The 21,897-nt window shown below is 50.4% G+C and overlaps 2 protein-coding genes and 1 long non-coding RNA gene across 4 annotated transcripts in view; 2 read left to right on the top strand and 1 right to left on the bottom strand.

Annotated features, from left to right (window-relative positions):
• Positions 1-7,066, top strand: part of TRIM62 (tripartite motif containing 62) — a 31,716-nt gene extending 24,650 nt beyond the window's left edge. For both annotated transcript variants that reach the window (XM_057529625.1, XM_057529629.1), the window contains exon 6: positions 4,772-7,066. In XM_057529625.1, coding sequence (XP_057385608.1) covers positions 4,772-5,322 — 551 coding nt within the window. In that variant the 3' untranslated portion in view covers positions 5,323-7,066. The remainder of the gene's footprint in view (positions 1-4,771) is intronic.
• Positions 7,067-11,755: 4,689 nt separating this feature from the next.
• LOC103008933 (uncharacterized) lies at positions 11,756-20,276 on the top strand. The gene is made up of 4 exons (XR_451009.1): positions 11,756-11,826; positions 14,834-14,957; positions 16,868-17,016; positions 20,182-20,276. It is a non-coding gene; the product is annotated as an uncharacterized LOC103008933 (long non-coding RNA).
• AZIN2 (antizyme inhibitor 2) overlaps positions 19,648-21,897 on the bottom strand; it is a 44,756-nt gene continuing 42,506 nt past the window's right edge. Inside the window, exon 11 of the mRNA XM_057556202.1 lies at positions 19,648-19,732. Coding sequence (XP_057412185.1) covers positions 19,663-19,732 — 70 coding nt within the window. The 3' untranslated portion in view covers positions 19,648-19,662. The remainder of the gene's footprint in view (positions 19,733-21,897) is intronic.

Raw genomic sequence — 21,897 nt, 5'->3', positions numbered from 1 at the left:
TGACAACCAAATTTGTCTCCAGACATTGCCCAATGTCCCCTATGGGGCAAATCCGCCCCATTTAAGAACTGCTGCCCCAGGGAAAGCTGCCTGTAGGAGAGGGGCTGAGGGAGCAGTAGGGTGTGCCCTGAACATCCTGCCAAGGACAGCGGCCCCTGGGGGTTCATAGAACAGTGACCTGGTTAGCTGGGCCCCTTCCTTTGTCTGTAGGGCCTGTGAAGTCACTCTGGCTCCTCTACCAAAACCAAGGCTCTTTTTGTCCAGTTGGGAGGGGCAGGTGCCCCCAGGGACCCAGCCCTGGATTCTAGCAGCTTCCTGCCTGCCCCCCTTCCAGTTCAGCCTTCCTATTGGGTCACCTGAGAACTCCATATAGCACCTGTCACTCCCGTGATCTGGAACCTCCACTCTCCACCACCACCCACACCCCTGCCCCACCTCTCAGCTGACATTGGAAACTCTCCTCCAACTGCCTGGCCTGATTGCCCCAGCTCCCAGGCACAAACTTCCTCCCCACCCAGGCCAGGTGGCCATTGTCCAGAGGACACCAAACACTACTTCCTTTGCTCCTGCCACCTCCCTCTCCTGGGCTGCTCTCTCCTCCTCCTGCTTATCTGAATCCAATCATTTTGGGTTCCAGCATGTTCACTGCCTAGCTGTGTGACGCAGGGCAAATGTCTGCCTTCTCTGAGCCTGTTTCCTCATCTGTAAAACAGGGATGGGGAAGGTGTGATTTGTCTCCCAGGGTAAGTAGGAGAATTAAATAAGATTATTTATTTGTGATAATAATCCTGGAGCTTAGTAAATGCTTGATACCTGTTTCTTATGATTATCATGAATCATCAGATGGTTCCTCAGTCTTGCTGAACAGGCTTTCTAGGGCCACATAAAGGAAAGGACATAGTGTGAAAGATCTTAGCTCAAGTTCCAGCTCTGCTTCCACCCAAAGTGGCAACTTGAGCAAGCCACTTAACTCAGAGAAATCTCCTTGGAGCCTCAGTTTCCTCTTCTGAAAAATGGGTATAGTAATTTCTGCTCCTGGAGCTGCTGTACTGGTCCCATGAGCTAGAGGGTGTGAAAATGTTTTTCGAATGCCCATACTGTGCAACTGAGGGCCTGAGTAGGCAGGAGGACTGAGGGGCCAGACTTCTTGAAGGCCTGGCCAGAGGAAAGAGCTGATTGTCCTTGAGAACAAAGAGGCACAAGCCACTCGCTGCTAAGTGATGGTGCTGGACTTTGGGGTTTCTCTGCCGCTTGGGCCACTGCGGTATGTGGCTGATGGTGACCAGGAGACAGTTCCTGGGCCCCCCACAGTCCACGCTCCTTGCCTTTTGACCTTGAGGTCTCAGAGAGGCTTAAATGGATGGAGAACACACCTGGAGACCAGATGGACTGCCTCAGTGCCTGCTTTCTGTTTTTATAAAAGTGTCCCAGGACCTAGAAAAGAGCTCTGACCTGTAAAATTGTGAACCCCAGGGGACGGGATTTGTTTTGCGTCTGTCTGACGAGTCTGTCACCTCTCCTGAGAATAAAAGATGGGTGGAGGGATTGCCAGTCCCCACACAGGGACTGACTTCTCAGAGGGGGAAAAGGTATTGCCATGTCCCCAGCTGGGTACCTCTCTGGTCTAAAGGCTGTTACTCCTGTCAGCCCTAGCCTCCGGGAGGACTTGAGAGAGGCCCGAAGACAGGACCTCTGTTTATGAGGAGGTGGACCTCAGCCCACCCTTTGGGGTGTAAAAGCCCCCTAAGAATCAAGCCACACCCTTTGCCTAATAAGAATGCCAGGCCCTGCCCCTAGCCTCACCCTATGGGCTGTTGGGCCCTGCCCCCTGTGGATCAGGTCCCACCCCCCCAGCCCCGCCTCTGTTGCCAGAACTGACCAATGAACGGCAGACCCCGCCCCTAAGCACACCCAATGAGTGGCAGGTCCTATCTCCGGCAAGTCCCCTGGGCTTCAACCATGTGGGTCTGCGCCAAGGAGTTAGCCCTCAGTGCAGTGAGGATTTCCTCCGTCCTACAGGCCCAATCTCAGAACCACTGAAAGCCCACTTGCCTGCCTCCTAGGGTTTCCTCCCCACTCATCAGTGGCACTGGAAGGGCCCACGTTGCCCTATTAGGCTTAAGAGTATGGGGCTGAGCCCTTTGCCTGCATGCTAGTCTCCCCACTGGTCCTTCTAACCTCGGTTTCTGCCTGTCGCTGGTCTCCTCAAATCATCCTGGGCACCACAGACATAAGGCCCAGTTTCCCGTGGGGCACTCAACCACAGCTGCCCACCCCTTGGCAATGTGCCCGCTTTGTCCCTCTTGCCCCTCTGCCATAGACACCTGAGTATAACCCACATTCCACAGCCAGTAGGAGTGGCCCCATGTGTGTCTGATTAGATGATTCTTCTCCCCCGAGCTCCCCCTCACACATACTTCCTACATCCCCTCCACCTCCTACCTCTGGACCCCACTGTGGGAACACCCACATTCCACATGGCAGGAGCCTTCTGGTCGGACAGGCTGCGCTGTGACCAGATGACAGGGCGAAACGTTCACACACTGCCTCAGTGTCCTCCTTCTCATGGCTCCCCTCTTCTGTGTCCCTGGATAGAAAATTGTGTTTCCATTGACCCCTCTAGTCACAGGGCTCATTGTTTCCATACAGCCCTCTGACTTCTAAGAACAGGAAAGAAGAGTGTAAAACTCAAGACTAAATTTATCCCTGACAGAGCTCATGGAAGCAGCTTGCTGTAAGTCAATGGCCAGTTTTGTCAGTGGGCTGTGAACAGGAGCACAGTTCAGGGACTGGCTGTCACCCCCTGTTAGAGATGATTGCCATCACTGAGGCATTTTCTTTCTCTGCGTATGTGCAGCCAGCAGAGGTAGCTCAAGTAGGAGGTGATGTTGCTCCTGCCACGTGCACTCATGCCTCCGCTCCGCCAGATGAGGAAAGCACCAGAGAGCCAGCTGGAGGAGTCCTTTCTTTGCTCCAAGGAACTAGTGACAGGATTCCTTCTCCTTTTCTCCCCTCTGCCTTACTCTGCCCTGGAAATGCTCATCAGGCTAATGAGAGCCAATTCTAGGTTCCTCCTTCTGGCTGAGCATCAGCTCCCTCAGGGAGGCGAGAGTAAACAGAGTCCTTGACAAGAGTTCATGAGACTTTGAGAGCCAGACCTGCTAAGCCAGTGTGGCCGGCCCAGAGCCGGGTGCCCCAGCTTGTGCTGCCTGCCCAAAGGCCAACACAAGTTTAATTTGGTGAGCCTTTCTGGAAACATTCCGCATGCCAGGCCATGTGCTGGGCACTGGGCCCACCAGGCAGAGCCTGGTAGGAGAGTACACAGTCCTTGCCCTCCTGGTGTACATGGGGGTAAGATATGGGCACAGAAGACTACCCCACTATCAGGAGAGGGGCACGAACAAAGGTAAGGAATTTCAGAGGAAAGAGTGAGCATACCTGCTGGGCAACCAGGAAGGCTTCCCTGAGGATGGGCCCTGGAACTGAGCCTCATGGGGTGTGATTACAACAAGCAGAGATGAGGCGGTGGAGGGAACAGTCTGGGCGAAGGCTTTGGGCCTGAGTGGGGTGGCGGGTGTTGAGTGAGAGGCAGGCAGGAAGAGAGGGCTGGGGCTGGATTCCATCCGGTCTTGATTAGTCCTGGCTCTGCCAGTGTTTGCCTGGTGACCTGAGACTAGTCACATCTCCTCTCTGGGTCTCAGTTTCCCCATCTGTCAAATGGGAGAGTTGGCCTAGAATCAGTGGTTTTCAACTTTTTCAGACCCATCATCTACTTTTCATAACAAATAATTTGTAATGTCTCAAAGATAGTATGACCTTTTCACAATTTCAAGTATATATACACATATACATATATATGTATATGAGTGTATATACTCTATTATATAAAGGAAAAATATATTTATAATAAAATATTGTATATGTCAATATGTAGATGCTCACTCACAACCACCCTAGAAAACATAATGAACAGTCAGGTGCTCACACCATGGCTAAAACATCATTCTGCCTCAAATGCAGTCTTAAATAGGTAGGTTTTATTGGTCAATGGTGTTCTTCTTAGAGATGTATTTTCCAAAAAAGTGAACAATTCTCAGTGACATTCCAGACAAAAAAATTCAGTCTTCCCCCAGTTTATATGGTAATTGCATTTCAAAACATTCAGTATATATTAAAACTGTACAAAAAGTTATTTCATGTTTATATGTAAAATGGAGTTAAGCTGTAGCTTCAGGTCATTGTGAAGATTTTTCATCCACATGAATATCTGGTGGAGCGTCTGAAACTCATCGGTGGGGGCATGGTACCGCCCTGTGCATTTCATACAGGGCATTTAGCATCCCTGGATCCCACCTATTGAGACAACCCAAACACCCCAACAAATTTCCAAAGCACCCCATAGGGTGATTATCCAACCCCCGAATAATCTTTAAGCTCCCTCCCAGCTCTGAAATTACCCAATTCTGGACCACATTCATATTTATTCAACAAATCTTGTGGAGTGCCCACTGTGTGCCTTGCCCCAGGACACCATCAGTGAACAAGCAGCCATAGCTCCTGTCCCCTGCAGCCAGGTTAAAATCTGAAAGGACCTTAGCTGTCACCCTTCCATTTTACAGAGGAGGAAGCTGAGGCCCAGAGAGGGCAGGCTTGTATTCAGCACCACACAGCCTCCTGGGGGCCAACCAGAACCCGTCCTCAGGGAGGCACCATAGAGTGGGTCCACCGCCTTCTCCCCACTCATCTTCTCTTCCTCCTCCATCCCCGGCAGTGCCAGCCGCCCTGACCCTGGACCCGGGCACCGCCCACCAGCGCCTCATCCTGTCCGACGACTGCACCATCGTGGCCTACGGCAACCTGCACCCACAGCCGCTGCAGGACTCACCGAAGCGCTTCGACGTGGAGGTGTCGGTGCTGGGCTCTGAGGCCTTCAGTGGCGGCGTCCACTACTGGGAGGTGGTGGTGGCGGAGAAGACCCAGTGGGTGATCGGGCTGGCACACGAAGCCGCGAGCCGTAAGGGCAGCATCCAGATCCAGCCTAGCCGCGGCTTCTACTGCATCGTCATGCACGACGGCAACCAGTACAGCGCCTGCACCGAGCCCTGGACGCGGCTCAATGTCCGCGACAAGCTCGACAAGGTGGGCGTCTTCCTGGACTACGACCAAGGCCTGCTCATCTTCTATAACGCCGATGACATGTCTTGGCTGTACACCTTCCGCGAGAAGTTCCCCGGCAAGCTCTGCTCCTACTTCAGCCCCGGGCAGAGCCACGCCAATGGCAAGAACGTGCAGCCGCTGCGGATCAACACGGTCCGCATCTAGTGCTGCGGAGGGAGACCGCAGGCCTGAGCATGGCCACCAGCGAGAGCCCTGCCCCGGACAGCGGAGGCCGGGACTCCAGCCCAGCCGGGCCAACCTGAGATCTCAGGCCAGTTGTTTACCCTCATTTCCCTGTCTGTAAAATGGGGGTTGTGCTCCACGATTCCGAAGCTCTTCCAGCACTGACGTTCTGTAGCTCTGACCTTAATGGGGATGCAGCTTTGGTCCAAGGATGTGACATGGCTTCTCCTCAGGGCAGCCCCTGCCCGACCCTCATCCCCCTCCTCTCAGGGGCAGGGGACTGCGTCCCTATGTCTCCCTCCTGCCCACATGCCCTAAGCTCAGGATGTGTCCGTTGTTGCCAGCACGTGGCTGCCTGAAAGAGACACAGAACCCTCTTATGCTTCCAGGCCTAAAACTTGCCCCTGATCAAGCTAGTGATGGGCCGTTTTATCCTCAATCCCAGCCCACAGTGGACACAGGCGGTAGCTAGTCCCAGGGTTGCCTGAGAACCACCTTCTCCTTCCATCCCTGTACCAAGAGCTTCATGATTTTCCCACTTATCTGCGGGTAGAAGTGATGTTGTGGCCTGTGGAAGGCACCCAGTGGTTAAGCCCACCTGGTACAGTCACTGTGCCACCACCTTCCTGCCCACAGCTCTTAAGGCCAGATAGTGGCACACCCCGACTTAGGACAAACATCACTGGATGGTGGAGGTCCCCAGCAGCTCCAAACAAGGGTCCAGCCAGGCCTCTGTGACCAGGCTAGGGTGTAGCGAGGCTGTGGGGACCAGTTATTTTAGTCAGGCCCTGAGCACTGGGGTGGGTGTCAGCTGGACCCCCCCCTCATCAATCTTGGCATCTGTCTCAGTTGGGATCCTGTTGCAGAAAACAAGAGCTGCTTTAGCTTTAGACAAGGATTTATTACCAGGTCCCTAGTGGCTTTGTAAAATCACTGGAAGGGCCGGAGGAGCAGACTCTGCTGAATTTCCAGGAACAGCTCCCAGCCGCCAAATTCATCATGTCTGCTGTGACCAGGAACACTGCTCCCATCTGCAGGAAGCCCCTGCATCAAGAAGCCGCTGGCTGCAGAACTACGCTGACTTTGCTACTGTCCACGCCAGTCAGTGGATGTCCTGAGGGCTGCCTCCCCACATTCAATTCAATTTCCGGATCCAAATGTCTACGAGGGATTCTGTGTGGGGAAACTTAAGTCAGATCCAGAACCTGGGCTGCAAGGGAGTCTGGGAAATGTACTTTTCTTCTTTCCAGCCTCATCCATACAAAAAAGGCACAATAGAAGAAAGTTAGAATGGATGTTGAACAAGCCCACCTTCAGTTTTTGCCGTTGGAATCCACCTCTAGGCCTTGGCTTTGAAGCAGCAGAGCCTCTACGTGTCCTGCTCCGTGGCTTTGTCCTTGTTCGGGACAGGAGCCCCAGGAGCGGGCCTGCCCGACCAAGCTGAAATGTCTCCCAGGCCTTAGCTTTTCCTTCTAGTCCTGGGGCCTAGATTCTGAACTTGGGGTCTCTGACCACACCCACCTCAAAGGAGCCAGACTAGCTGAACTTGGGGGGCTCCCACCTCACAACTGCTGCCCACTGGGGCCTCCCTTGGGCGGGAGGATTCCTCGGTCTCACCCCACCCATTCAGCTACCAGAATCTGGGCCACCCCCAGCAGTATTTTTATTTTAAATGTTGCCCATTTTGTGAGTTATGATGAATTTGTATTAAATTAAAGTTACAGGCTGTGAGCGGTCAGTTCCATTCATTTTGACACACACAGAGGCCCATCTATCCTGGCTCAGGCAGCATACGTACATCAGCATAGCTAAACCACAAAGCAACCCTACCAGGTAGATAGTATTATGCCCATTTTACAGAGGGGGAAAAATGAGGTTCATAGAGAGGACATGACTTGCCTACAGTCCCATGTCCCACACCTGGTAAGTGAGTTTAGAACTGAGTGAGCCCAAGGCACTCACGTCAGAACTTACCAGCCAGGGCAGACTGTCAGTCTTTGCCTGGAGGAGGGCATGGTGGTAGCCTTGGGAACAGACAGAGGGGAGATTATGAGACAGTGGCAAGAGCCTAGTCACTGGAACCCTACAGACCTAGGCTTAAATCCAGGCTCCGTCACTGGGTGCCTTTAGAGAAATGACTTAACCTCTCTGGACCTCAGTTTTCTCACATGGAAAATGGGGATAATCACACCAATCTCACATAATTTTTGCTCAGCGGCTCTGTCCTCTGGAGGAGAAGCTGCAAAGTGCAGTGCACTTAGGGAGGACCTGCCTCTCACACCAGCTGCCACCCAGAATCAGTGCCTGGAACTGTGTGGGTTTTCTGAACCTCTGGGCTGGCTCTGCCCCTAGGCAGTCTATCTTCTTCCTTGTGCCTTGTGAGGGGTGTGGGACCACCTAGGCCAGGAAGGTCCCCAGGTCTGCTGTGTTGAAGGAGGTCCATCCCACCTCTGACTGACGGGGAAGCAGCCTGGCCAGGAGACAGGGCCCTGCATGTGGACACACAGGCTGTTCACACTGTAAGTAGAAAGGCCACTGGGACCCCCTGCAGTTGTGCAGTGCAGCTGCCTTGGAAACAGGACTGCTGGACCTAGTCTTTGTTCTGTGCTGACTCATTTTGTACCGTGAGGGTCCTTTCCACAGTCTCCTCACCTGCAGAATGAGGGAGGTTATACTGGATGCTCTCTGAGGTGGACCTTCACCTATACCAGGAGGCAGGGAAGGGAAGAGAGGGAACTACCCCAGTCATTGATTTGTTTGCAGTTCTAAGAAGAGGGACATGAACAAGGAGGAGGAGGGGCCGTTGGCAAGGGCAGAGGGAGAGGTCTCTGATTGGCTGATGGAGAACACCCCAGTTTACAGAGAAGTTGTAGGGGTTGATACTGGAACTAGAGTATCTCCACCCCCCACCTCCATGCTCTCAGATCCCTGTGACTCCCCCAAAGCCACACCCCTCTATTTTTGCTCAGTGGATCTGTCCTCTGGAGGAGAAGCACCCCATCCACGCTCCTTCTTTCGCCTTCCCCCACTCAGTCTCAGCACCAGGTCCAAGAAAGGCTGGTCGCTGCCCAGTCTTCACTCCCAGTTTCCAAGTGTCTGGGAGTAACTGTAGGGACCTAATCTGAACACACAACTGGGGACTCTGGGAAATCAGGGTACCACTAAGAGGTATGATGTGTCCAGAGAAATCCTGAATGTAAGAATCTGGGGTTATCAGGCTAATACCAGGAACCCCACATTTAACAGGTAAGCAAAGAGGGGAGGTAAAGGCAGCACAGCCTTGGAGAGGAAGGAGGGATCAGGAAAGATCTTCCCCAGGGCAGGAAAGAATTGATAGAATGACAGAAACCCTCATTTGCATCCCTGTTTGTGGTCAGCAAGCAAAGCGCTAGTACTTTTTGCACCTTCTCTAACATCAAGACAAGCCCATGAGGTTGGTATCGTTATCTCAGTGTTTGAGCTGGGAAACACTACTTGCCGGGGAACCCACAGCCAGTACTCAGCAGAGCTGGAAATCAGACCCAGGCCTGTCCAAAGCTGAAGCCCAGTTCTTCACTTATCGCCCTGGAAATGCTTTTCAACTTTGAGGACCGCTTCAGTGACAGGCAGCAGCCACCAGAACTGTGATCCCCCTGGGATTCAAGGTGGGAGCTTAACCCAGGCTCCACACCACTGAATTACACAATTGTACCAGGCTCCGCTACCTTAACAAGCCCATATGGGGGCAGAGCTAGTGTTTATTGTTTCGATTAAGATTACTTCATCTATTTAATGTAAAGAACTTTCGAAAGATTGGCCTTACTTCCGTTGTCCTTTTTTCATAATAGAAGCCTGTCAGGAATGGTATGCCTGCTAGTGCTAGACTTCCAATATTCAGCAAGGATTTAGTAAAAGGCAGAGCTTTAAATGGGCCTCCTATTTTTTGAAGATCTTGCTCATCATTTTAATTATGAATAATGGAGGCAGAGCCTAAGACTAATATAGCTTTAAAGATTGCTCATGTACAGACATTTTAAAATGTTAGGTATAGTTGATTCATGCCAATGGTTAAGATTATTAAACCTACTTGTCATGAGGTTGAGAAACCAACAATTTTTTCATTGATGTATAATTGACATAAAACATTATATTACTTTCAGCTGTACAACATAATGATTCAAAGTTTGTATATATTGCAAAATGATCACCATAATAAATGTAGTTAACATTCGTTGCCATAAAAAAAAACAAAAAAAGAATTACACAATTGTGAGTCAAGTCTCAGCTGCAGGCTCCGCCTCATGTACCTCCCAGGTCAGAGGGGGACCCATGAAGGCACTGTGTGACCCTGAGCGGGTCCCTCTCCCTTTCTGGACCTCTGTTTCTCCATCTCTATTAGGGAGGGGCTAGGGATCTAGTTAACTGATTGCCTAGGTACTAGCTCTGATGGTCCAGGATTCTGTAAGTCTAATGTTGGTCCCAGGGCTTGGCCTGCTCAGCACCTAACAAGGCCATTAGCTCTGGGTCTTTCTCTCTGGGGTGGCAGCAGGCAGCAAGAACAAAAAACAGAGATAAGGTCTCTTTTTTGTGTTTTTTTTTTTTTCTTCTTTTTGAAGTGCAAAGAAAGGATGAATAGTTGGACCTCGAGTCTCTCCTTTGTTCATCTCAGCTACTGGTGTGCAGGAGTTAAACTACAACAGACTCCTATAGAAACACTGAAGTTAAACAGTCTCCCGTTAGCTCAGCTTTGAAAGGGAGAGGGGGAGAGGGCCCAACGTGGAGTGGGGGAAAAAAGAGAGAGAGAAGGAGAAGAAGATGGAGAGAGGAGATAAGGTCTCTTGACAGCACAGTCTCAGCTCAGGGGCTCTAGGGATGGGCCTTCCCTCCTGCCAGAGAGGACATCCCGGGAGGCTGACTGCTCACACCTGGGCAGAATTCCTGGCTTCTTCCCCTCCTGCCTGAGTCTTGCCCTGTTCACTATCCTCAAATGCTCCACCAGAATGTCCGCCTCAAAGGACCATGTCATAGGCTTAAATGCAGGTGGCCAGGAGTGGTGAGGTCGGGGGAGGGGTGGTGTGCTGGCCAAGGTGCTGAATTGTCATTGGCCACCAGGGCATGATAATTTCTCCTTACTCTGGGACATCTACAATTCTAGCCAGTGTCTCTGGGGAAGAGGGGGTGAGCAGAAATCAGAAGTAGAGGGAGTGAGAGGGGGGAGGGGGAGGGGGGTAGGGAGAGGGAAGGAGAGGGGAGTAGAGATGCATTCAGGAAGTACAGCCTCCAAAAAAATAGTAGGGGGGGGATACTTTTATTCTGAAATATGCTCATTTTCCTTTGTTTTTCTTTTCTACCTGGATCAAATTATGTGGATTTTTGTTTACCCTAGATAGAGAAAAGAACATTCTTCCATCTTCTTTCAAAATTTTGATAGTTCTATCATATTTCTGACTATTACAAAATGCCCCTCATTCACCCTAGGAATTCAGTGAACTAGGGGAAGAGTGGACACTTTGGACCAGAGGACCAGGGGCTTCCTACTCTGATGTCATGACAAGGGAGGGCCTTACAAGAGGCTGGAGCCAGGGGCACAAAGCCCAGGTCCTGGTGAGCTCCCCAAAACTGTGGGCCATGATGTGATCAAGTCTGAATGCTGGAGGATTGGGGGCTCCTCCAGCCCAATCCGGAGGCCCAGAGAGAGTTGGTTTCTAGCTCAAGGTCATACAGCACATGGCAGAGCCAAGGCCAGAACCCAGGTGTCCTGGGTCCCAGTCACTGAGGAGGGAGAAGGGCCAGCTGAGAGGGCCTCCCACCCAGGAAAGAAAAAGGGGCACAGAGGGCCAGCTGGGAGGGGGCAGGGGCAGGGCTGAGGTGGGTGGTGCTCAGAGGAGAAGGGTCCCCATAACTAAAAGGTCAGCGGGGTGTAAGGGTGCCCTCAGAGTGGTGCCTCCAGCTCCTCGGCGAGGAGGAGGAACAAAGCAGAGTCAGGAAGTCCTCTCCGGGGTGGAGTGAGCCCAGCTGAGCGTGCTAGCCAGCATCACAGATTCCACGGTGGCTGCTAAGAGACCACTGGTCTCAACCCCATCATTTCACAGGTAAGGAAACCGAGGCCCACAAGGAAAGTCACCAGCCCGTGAGGCAGAGCCAGGCCCAGACCCAGGTCTGCAGACTCACAGCCATCGGCTCTTTCCACACAACCTTTAATCTCCCCGCTGTGGATGCTGATGCCTCCTCCCACCCCCTGGGAACCTGGCATCAGAGCGGAAGGAGAAGGGGAGTGGCTTGTGTCCCTGCAGCTCCAGGCACCAACAGCGGGTACCTTTCTCCATCTTCCTCCCCGAAGAGAATGGAGAATTGGCCTGGGCCTCCGTAGCCCCTCCTCCAGGGCAGAGTCAGTCAGTGCCTGCCCACACCTGGTACCTCCCTTTCTGGCAGCAGAGCCAGAGCCAGAACTAGCCACAGCAGGGACAAAGCCACCTGGGCAGCTACTGGAGCCACGGGGAGTCGCAGGTAAGTGAGGGCACTGACACGAGGGCATCCCCTGATTCCATGGCACTAGTGTCAGCCCTGCTACCCCAGGTGGTCGGGGATTTGCAATTTTTTTCCCCAGAGAAGGGGCTTTCCCTCACTCCCTGTAGGCTGAGCCCCTGGGCCTGCTTCCTCTGCCCATTGCACACCCCAGGCAAAAGCCCCTCCATGACTAAGCTGCCAGATCTACAAGCCAGGAATGGGGCCCTGGGGCCCAGCAGCTCTCCTCTGCCACTGGGAGAAGGGAGAAGCAGATAAGGGCCCCAGGAAGTCCCAGAAAAAGCAGAGACTAGCTGGAGGTGTATGCGTCCCACAGATGCAGACTGAGGGTTGAGATCTGGGCAAACCTGCTAAATCTGGAGTGGTCCCTGACTTGGTGCCTGACTCACCAGTGACCCTGGACAGCTCCTGGCATCGCCACCTTATGGGTGTCCACTCCTCGTTGGTTCAACAAGAGAGATGGGTGGCCCTGGGCTATGGGGCAACCCCCGGTTCTAGGGTTCTAGCTTGAGGCAGCCTCATGGAGTTTGTCCAGCAGTGACCCCCTTCACCAACCCCTCTTCTTCTTTAAGGGCCTCCCTCTGTCACACTGCTGGAATGCGCTCCTCCATCCCTTTCGTTCCTCCAACAAAACTTACCCTCCTGTGTTCCTCAGGGTAACTGACTAATGGTTTGCAATGCCTCCCTCCCTGACCCATGCACATTTATAATAGAAACCTCTTTTTTTAATATATATAAATAAATAAATTTATTTATTTATTTATTTATTTTTGGCTACGTTGGGTCTTTGTTGCTGTGTGCGGGCTTTCTCTAGTTGCGGCGAACGGGGGCTGCTCTTCGTTGCGGTGCGCGGGCTTCTCATTGTGGTGGCTTCTCTTGTTGCGGAGCATGGGCTCTAGGAGTGGGCTTCAGTAGTTGTGGCACGCGGGCTCAGTAGTTGTGGCTCGCGGGCTCCAGAGCGCAGACTCAGTAGTTGTGGCACACGGGCTTAGTTGCTCCGTGACATGTGGGATCTTCCTGGACCAGGGCTCCAACCCGTGTCCCCTGCATTGGCAGGTGGATTCTTAACCACTGCGCCTCCAGGGAAGTCCCAGAGACCTCTCTTAAAGAGTAGCTAGTGGTGGGATTTCAGGCACCACACCAAGCAGGTGGGAGAAAGATAATAGTAGGGATAGGAAGACAGAGGAGAACTCTTACAACTCCACATGGGCAGCTCTACAGCAGCTGTTACTGTGTGGGCACAGACCCAGCCAGAAATGACCATGGCTCCCATGCACTGAACCGATCCAAGTCCTACTCTTGGCCAAGCTTTCAGCCCTCATTCCCCCTCACCAGTACCCAATAGGCTAATGGTGACACAACAACTGCCTTTCTGTTTTGGGGGTCTCACGGTGGAGGAGAAAAAAATGGTGCATATAATGTTAGAATCAGAGCACTCAGAATATTAGGATCCCAAATGGAAAATGTTAAGCAGATTCTGGTCCTTAACACCTCCGCTTTTGTAATACCCATCCGCCTCCTAGCATGCCCTTGCCCTCCTTTTCCTTACTGTTGAAATCTTACTCATCCTTCACGTCCCATTCAAGGTGAAGCTGCCCTGGTCGTTCAGATCCAGCAGAACTCAATGCTCTGGACCCTTGTAGCACTTTGGGTCTTCCACTACCACTAGACCATGAGCATCTTGAAGCAGGGATCATGTTCCCCGGGGACATGGGTGCAGAGAGTGTCTCAGAAAATATTTGCTGGCTGGAGCTGGTTAGTGTCCAAGCTGGAATCATGAAAAGCACTCCATCTCCAAGTTGGGAGGGAGCTTAGAGACCAGGGATGGCTCCTCGCTAAAGATGCCCAGGGTGAGCACACTGACCACCCCCAGCCAGATTGTGCACAGAGAGAACCAGGAAGAGCCGGCAAAGACTAGGGACATTGATTGTTTGTCTTTTTTTTTTTTTTTCAATTATAAAATAACTTCTGCTAATTGCAAAAAAATTCAAATAGACGTAAGACCATAAAACAGAAAGTCCCCTCCTCCCACTCCCAGGAGTCAACAGCTATTAACAGTTTGGTGCAGGTCCTTCCAGGCATTCTTCCTTATGCATAAACAAAAACAGAATTTTCTTTTACAAAACTATGTTCATTCTTTATTTCCTATGAGTTCTGTAAATTCCTACAAATAGAATTTGTTGGTCAAAAGGCTTGCTCATTTTAAATGTGTTGCTTTCCTAAGTAAATGTTTTTTTCTTATAACATGTTCATCATAGAAAATTTGGAAAATACAGTCAAGACACACAGAGTGGGGCTTCCATGGTGGCGCAGTGGTTGAGAATCTGCCTGCTAATGCAGGAGACACGGGTTCGAGCCCTGGTCTGGGAAGATCCCACATGCCACGGAGCAGCTGGGCCCGTGAGCCACGGCTGCTGAGCCTGCGCGTCTGGAGCCTGTGCCCCGCAGCGGGAGGGGCCCCGATAGTGAGAGGCCCGCGCACCGCGATGAAGAGCGGTCCCCGCACCGCGATGAAGAGTGGCCCCCACTTGCCGCAACTAGAGAAAGCCCTCGCACGAACCGAAGACCCAGCACAGCCAAAAATAAATAAATAAATAAATAAATAAATAAATAAATAAATAATTTAAAAAAAAAAAAAAAAAAAGACACACAGAGTAAATATTACCCATCAACCACTGTTCAGAGATAACCACTGCTAGCGTTTGGGTGATAAGGTCTACGGGTTTTTTTTTCCATGTGAGTATTATTTACCAAAATCGAACACACTCTCCTATTGTTCCATAGCCTATCTTTTTCTCCACTGAATTTTTTTTCCATGCCGTTAAATAGTCTTCTACAACATCAGTTTAATACAGTAAGGTTGTTTGACCTTGAGGGGCCCCCTAGAAGCCTGCTCTTCCTAAACCCCATTCTGAGTAGGGAACCTGCTACAACAGTGGGCCAGAACCTGTTGCTCCAGGGTGTAACCTTGGCCTGTCCCTACTTTTAGGAAGGGAAGGCCCAGGAAGGCCTTGAGCACCTGCTGCCTCCACCCCTCCTGAGCGAAGGCCCCAACACCTCACTGATGGGCTCAGAGCCCCCCTGTAACTTCTCCACTGCTGCCCACCGGTGCAGTAAGTAGATACCTGCCTTGCCCTTTCCTTGGCTGCTTTCCTGGACCCTGGGCTCCTCCAATCCTGGGGGGTAGGGGACTTGGGTGATCCTGACCTTGAGGTGGAGAAGGGCCTCTGGAATCAAGTGGGGGGTGAGGGGAGGAGTGCCACTTGCCGTTGCACTTCGGCCAGCTCTTCGGCCAGCTTTCCCTCATACTGACCAGATTGGGGGAGGAACAGGGGCAGATGGAGGTGGGGGGAGGATGGGGGAAGGAGCTGAGCCACTTGAAAGTTTTCCAAAGCAAATACCCAATTTCCCAACCCAAGCCCATGCTCTGCCCCAGGAATTTACCAGCCAAATAGTGTGGAATTAAGTGTGATCTTGCACAAGACGCTTCTCCACTCTGCGGGAAGTTTAGGGGTGGGTCTCAGTCTCCTCACCGACATGCCACAAGGTTCCTAAGGCACATTCCCAGCTCTGAAATTCTGTAACCCAATTCGAACCCATGTTTCCAAATGCTCTCTTTTCTCTCCAAGCCCCTGAACACCCTTATGATTTGTTAAATCTAATTGTACGCCAGGCCTTGAGGGATCATTAACAGAATGCATATTATTAGCTGTCATCTCGTTTAATCCTCACAACAAGCCTGAGAGGAGGTACCATTTTATTCCCATTTTACAGATGAGAACACTAAGTCCAGAGAGTTAAGATGACTTTCCAATTAAGTGGTAAAGCTCAGATTTGAACCCAGGGCTGTGTGACTCCCAAACCCACACTTGTTATTATCCTCCCATACCCATACCACTGTGATGTGTGCAGGGATCATTCTTCCCTAGCTACAGTTGAGGAAACTGAGGCCAGAGAGAGGAGGTGAATTCCTCAAGGTCACACAGCATGTTCATGGCAGAGCTAGGTGAATCCAGGCTTTGTGCCTCCCAGCCCACCCTCACCTCCTACATAGCACTGACCAGTTTTCACAGAGGGAAGCTGGTGAACCAGAAACAGTCCTTGGACTGGAGCCAAATGCCCAGAACTGATTGGGGGTGGGGCAGTCAGGTGGGGAAGGCCATGTTTGTTCAGCCCAGCCTGGGTCCACCCTCCCCCAGTTCCAGGGACGTGTTGACTTTGGGCAGGTCCCGAAGGAGAAAAGGTAGCATTACCTGTGGGTGGGGGAGGGCTGGGCCAGAGGAGCCCCATCCCCACTCTCCTCCTAGAGAGTCCCACTGTCCTCTCCACTCCCTCACTCTCCCATTCAATCACTTACCTAACAAATCCCTACTGAGTGCCTACGATGTGCTAGCACTGAGACGAGCAAGGACAGGTGCATCTCAGGTCTCCAGCAAAGAGCCAGCAGTGACCAGGCAGTCACAGCACACGTGCGGAGGGCTGGGCTAGAACAATAGGGGAAGTGCAGGAACTCAGAGAAGAGGGGCCTGCTGCAGGAGGTACCACAGAAGCTGAAACCTGCAGCATGAGTAACAGCTGGGGAAAGTGTTCCAGGAAGAGGGAACAGCATGTGCTAGGGATAGGAGTCCGGAAATGAGGTCATGTGGTTAAGGGTTGAATATGAGGCAAAGGGGCAGCCCCTGCATCTCACCTTCTCCATCTGGTAAATGGGAATAGCATCTTGCCAACCTGTATAAGTCAAGGTATATAAAGCACCTGGTGTTATTAGCATCACTTCTCTCCCTTTTAGTCCACAAACATGTACCAAGCAACAAGTGCCAAACACTGGGGGAAAAGTACTTTTGGCTGCTTGTCCAAGGTCACTCAGTCTTTGCCTCCAAGCCTGTTCTTGCTCTGTACCACGCCTCCTCCAGACCTGGGAGCCCAGTATTGTGTGGGTCACAGCTACTGAGGGCAGGGGCACAGCCTGCCCCTGGGGAGCAGTCTACTACCACTGCCCTGATGCCTCCATCCCTTCGGCCAGATGTGGGTGGCTTGCAGGCTGCGGTGATCATCATCCCAACCCTGCTCTCCTCGTCCACTCTGCTGGTCATAAGCTGCATCTTATGGAAGACCTGCCGTCGGTGGTCTCGGGTCACCCACCCCAGCCTGCCATCCACATGAGGGGCCCAGGTAAGTCACTCAAAGACCATAAGGACAGGGAGGTTCTATTTCAGCTTTATTCTTTGTCTCCCTTAAGAGGAGAAACTCTCCTTACTCTCTTGAGGCAACAGGGGATGATGTGCTGAACTGGATGAAGCCTCACAGAGGCCACAACCACGTGTGGGACCTCATAGTCTCCTGTGTCCTTGTCCAAGTTCTGCTGGAAATTACTCATCAACCTCTCAGGTCAAGGAAGCCCATTCTGCAGCCCCTGTAACTGTGGCCTTCGGTAACTATGAGACCGAGGCTACCCTTGGCCACATGCTGCCCCCCTACTTCCCTGCGATGCCCCCTGCCTCGTGGGGCCTCCACAGGGAACCTGACCAAGGAGCAGGAAGTCCTCCTCCAAGGACTGGATGAGAGCACTCCTGGTTTCACCCCAGTTGGGGTGTGGCTTATCATATTATCCAAGGCTTGCAGTCCTTAGAACTTTCCACTTCTCATATTTTTAAACACTCACATCACCAGTGCTTTCCTGAGGTCATGGTGTTTCAGCTTGTTACATGGTTCTTAGGGGGAACACAGCCCTAAGGCCCCTGACAGGCAAGGCTTGGATGGCATGGAAATTGCCAGATCCCTGGACCCCTGCCCGGCCTGGAGCCTCCTCTCTCCTTGTCTACCGCCTGAGCCCTGGGATTCAGAGGAGCAACAAAGTGAGGAAATGGGTTTCATGCAGCTAATACAAAAGCCCAGAATTCTCACCACTGCCCTAAGATCTCAGGATATCTGCTCTGTCTGCCAGCCACAGGTTCATGGCTTCTTCCATTCATCCAGTGATACTCAGGTGTGTACCATGTGCCGGGCATGCCAGGTGCTGGGTTTATAACAACAAATGAGACCCAGGCTAGTAATCTAGTGGCCGTAACAGAACAATGACGACAGAGTATGAGAAGCGCTTGGATGGAGTACAGGAGTCTGGGGGAGCATAAAGAAGAGACCACTAGCTAGCCAGGGGAGGAGGGTTAAGGAAAGTTTCCAAGAAGTGGCATCTAAATCGAGAACTGAAGGATGACTAGGAGCTTGCTGGAAGGAAGGTGGGAAAGGAGAGTACCGGCAGAGGGAACAGAAAGTACAAGGTAAGGTGTTGGCAAACGATGGACCACTTTCTAGCTTTATAAATAAAGTTCTATTGAGATATAGTCATGTCCATTCACTTATGTATTGTCTCTGACTGCTTTCGCTCTACACAGCAGAGTGGAATAGTTGTCAAAGAGATGCTATGGCTCACAAAGCATAAAGCATTTACTATCTGGCCCTTGACAGAAAAAGCTTGCTGACTCCTAGAGGTTAGAGTGCTTATACTACCTTTTAGGAACATAGTAGCTGGAGGGTTGAGGGTGGGAACTGTGCAGTAGGCAGCTCACAATGAGTCCTTCTTTCCTCAGCCACAGTGGATTGATCCAGGAGTAGACACACCTGATTTAAACTGATCTAATCAGATTCTCTCTTCCTAGGAATTTGAAATGTGGAATGTGAGACCCAGAAATGGAGCTGAGTTACATCAATGTCTGTGAACCTCTGCTGCTGAGGCCCTTAGAGCTGCCCTGCTCCTTTCCAGACCCATTCATCAATAATCCCTTTGATTCTGAAGCCCCTTTGCAATCAATTCCCCAAACTTTTAATTTTCATTTCTTTCGAAGTCAGTTTCTGTTCATTTTAATGAAAAAACTTTAACTAAAATTAACATAGTGCAGAGAGATGAAACTGGTGGGGTATACAGTCAGCATGGTCCACTATATGTATAAGATGAGCCACATATGTACTTTTACAGTTTCTAGTAGCTACATTTCAAAAGGTAAAAAGAGATTAGTGAAATTAATTTTAATAATATCTTATTTCACCCAGTATAGGCAAATATTATCATTTCAGTATGCAGTCAATATTTTAAAGTTGCTAATGAGATGTTTCACGTTCTTCTCTTTGAACTACACCTTTGAAATCTGGGGTGTATTTTACATTTATGGCACATCTCAGACCAGACTAGCCACATTCTGAGTGCTCCATAGCCACATGAGGCTGCTGGCTAACACAATGGACAGCACAGATTAGGACCTTCAAGGCAGCAAAGGACCTGCTACGAAGTCCTGGCTTCATTCTGAAAGCAGTGGGCATCCCCTGAAGAGATTCAAGCCAGGAAGTAACATGATAAGATATAGATGATAGATAGATAGATAGATAGATAGATAGATAGAGATAGATAGATAGATTAGATAGATAGATAGATAATTTTAGGAAGATCACTCTAACGCCCACTTAAAGAATGGACTGGACAGGAATTGAGGCTAGAGTTAGGGAGATCGGCTAGGAGGAGTTGAAGAGAGAGGAGAGGTAAAGATTATGATGGTAGACTTTGGCAGCAGCAGCAGGAATATTAAGACACAGTTGAACTCAAGAGAGGCTTAGGAGGCAGGAGCAACATGCCTCATCATCATTGCTGCCCCTACACACTAAATCTACTTCCCACCTGCACATCTTTGTGTATCTCCTCCCCATCACTCCATCCCACATATCTTCCCCCTTTCCTCTCTGGTGACCAAAGAGGCAAATCCTCCCCAATCTTTAAGGCATAGTCCAGGGTAGTTATGCATACACAGTGGTCCACAGTAGGAGATCAATTCACAAAAGTTTCTTTCCTCCCTCGGTGAAGTCTTCTGTGAATGCTCTTGTCCACACCTCACCTCCAATCCTGAAGTATGAAAGACAGGAATATTGGCCCAATCTAGGGTAAGCTGGAGGTACTGTCCTGAGAAGTTGTTGGCAACTCTAAGAGGAGCTTTCAGCTGCATGGGTGAAGGTGGAAAGTTATATTTAACCAGAGTTGTGGTTTTGCTAAGAGAGTACCCATACAACAAATGAAAAAGAGGCAAGGAAGTAGAGGGTGAATGCTAGGGAGTGATGATAAAGATTAACCATGGAATTTCAGCTGGCATGGGAAACTCTAAGTGCTATTCACAAATATTCCAGTTCTCCAATCCCACCCCTTGCTTCTGGACTTTGGGTAGAAATGCACTTTCCAGTCCACTTGAGGCTAGGTATGGCCATGTGACTGGTTCCGGCCAATCAGATTACAGATTCTTGATGGAGCAGTTAATTGCCAACATGACTCTCCAGAGTTCTCTTTTCCTTCTCCCATAGTGACCAACATTATTTGAGATGGTGGCTTTTCCATCACCCTGGGTTTCTGACTACGAAAAGCAGAGCCTTCTGTTGACCCACGATGTTCAAGTTGTGCGAGCAAGAAATAAATCTTTCTTCGTTGTATTAAAGCTTAAAATGTAAGCCTTAAATATAAGCCTGAAATGTTGGGAGTATTTGTTACTGCAGCAGCACCTAGCCTATCCTGACTGATATAACTGGAGGAGAGGACATTAACAGGGAGAGAGAGATAATGCAAAATGTAGGATTAATAGGTTTCACTTCCTGGCATGGAAGGATTGATGGGGTCAGAACAGGAGGGAGAATAATTGGAAAGACATGAGGTATTGTTTAGAGCATTAGATTCATGATAAGGTCTAGGGTATGACCATGGAATGAGTGCCTGAGGCAGAGAGAGGACAAGATCTCTGAGGCAAGAAACTGAGAGAACAATGTTGGAAGGATCATCTCTGTGTATATTGAAATCGTCAAAGATTAAGACAGAAGCAATGTAGGAGAGAGTAAGAACCAGAAGCCAAAAATCTTATTGTTTCTCTTCCTGCAATGAAGATAGGAATGCCATGAAGGCAGAGACTCTTGTGCTCACTTTTACATCCGCAGTGCCTGGGATAGTGCCTGGCGCAGAGAAGGCACTTAATACATATTTGCTGAATGAATGACCAGATGAAGGGGAGAGTAGTATACCATACACTTTGACAAGAAAACCTAATTCAGGGAAGAGAGTTCCTTCCAGTTCTTACTCCCTTGATTCCATTTTTCTGCAGTACTTTTTCCCCAGACCACAGTGACTGTTCTCTTTGTCCAACCTAGAGTCTGCTTGTTGATCTATCTTGTTGTTGCCAGAAATCTCAAGGAGCTACTTTTTAAACTCATCCCCAGGGGCCTGCATGCTGGCAACTCTAGCTAACACCACCCCCCGTTTTACCAAACACTGGTGTTGTTCTCTCCTCTGCCTCCTCCCTCATTCCCACATCCAACTCCATTGCCAAATGTCTTTCCTTTGTTTCCAGACCTATCTCAAATCCGTTCCCTGCTCTTTACCCACAGAGCTGCTGCCCCAATCCAGATTCTCATCATCTCTTCCCTGACCTAGAACAAGTGTCCCCTCCTAATCCCCCCCCCCGCTTTCTCTTTGCTTCTAATCCCTCTCTATGATCTAGTTAACTATTGCTGCATTAAAATTACCTTAAATTTGTGTTAAAACTTAAAACCACAAATATTTATTACCTCAAAGTTTCTGTGGGTCAGAAATCTGGGCATGGCTTAGGGGTGCCTCTGGCTCAGGGTCTCTCACATGGCTGCCACCAAGTGTTGGCCAGGGCTACAGTCATGCCAACGCTCACCTGGAGGAGGATCTACCTCCAAGCTCACTTATGTGGCTATTAGAAGTCCTCAAGTCCTTGCTAGTGGACAGAAACATCAGTTCCTGGACACCTAAACCTCTCCATAGGGCAGCCTGCAACATGGCAGATGTCTTCCCTAAGAGCACGTGAGCAAGAAAGAGAGGGTGCCAAAGACAGAAGTTACGGTCTTTTTGTAATCTAATCTCAGAAATGGTAACCCATCACTTCTAACATATTCTATTCATTAGAATGGAATCAATAAGCCCAGTCCATACTCAAGGAGAGAGAATCATATCAGTATGTGAACACTATGGTTTGGGGTCACTGGGGACATCTTAGAGCCTGCCTACCA

This window comes from Balaenoptera acutorostrata, chromosome 1, assembly GCF_949987535.1.
Source record: "Balaenoptera acutorostrata chromosome 1, mBalAcu1.1, whole genome shotgun sequence".
NCBI lineage: Eukaryota > Metazoa > Chordata > Mammalia > Artiodactyla > Balaenopteridae > Balaenoptera > Balaenoptera acutorostrata.
Note: the sequence above shows the minus strand (reverse complement) of the source record. Positions and strands in the feature narration are given on the sequence as shown.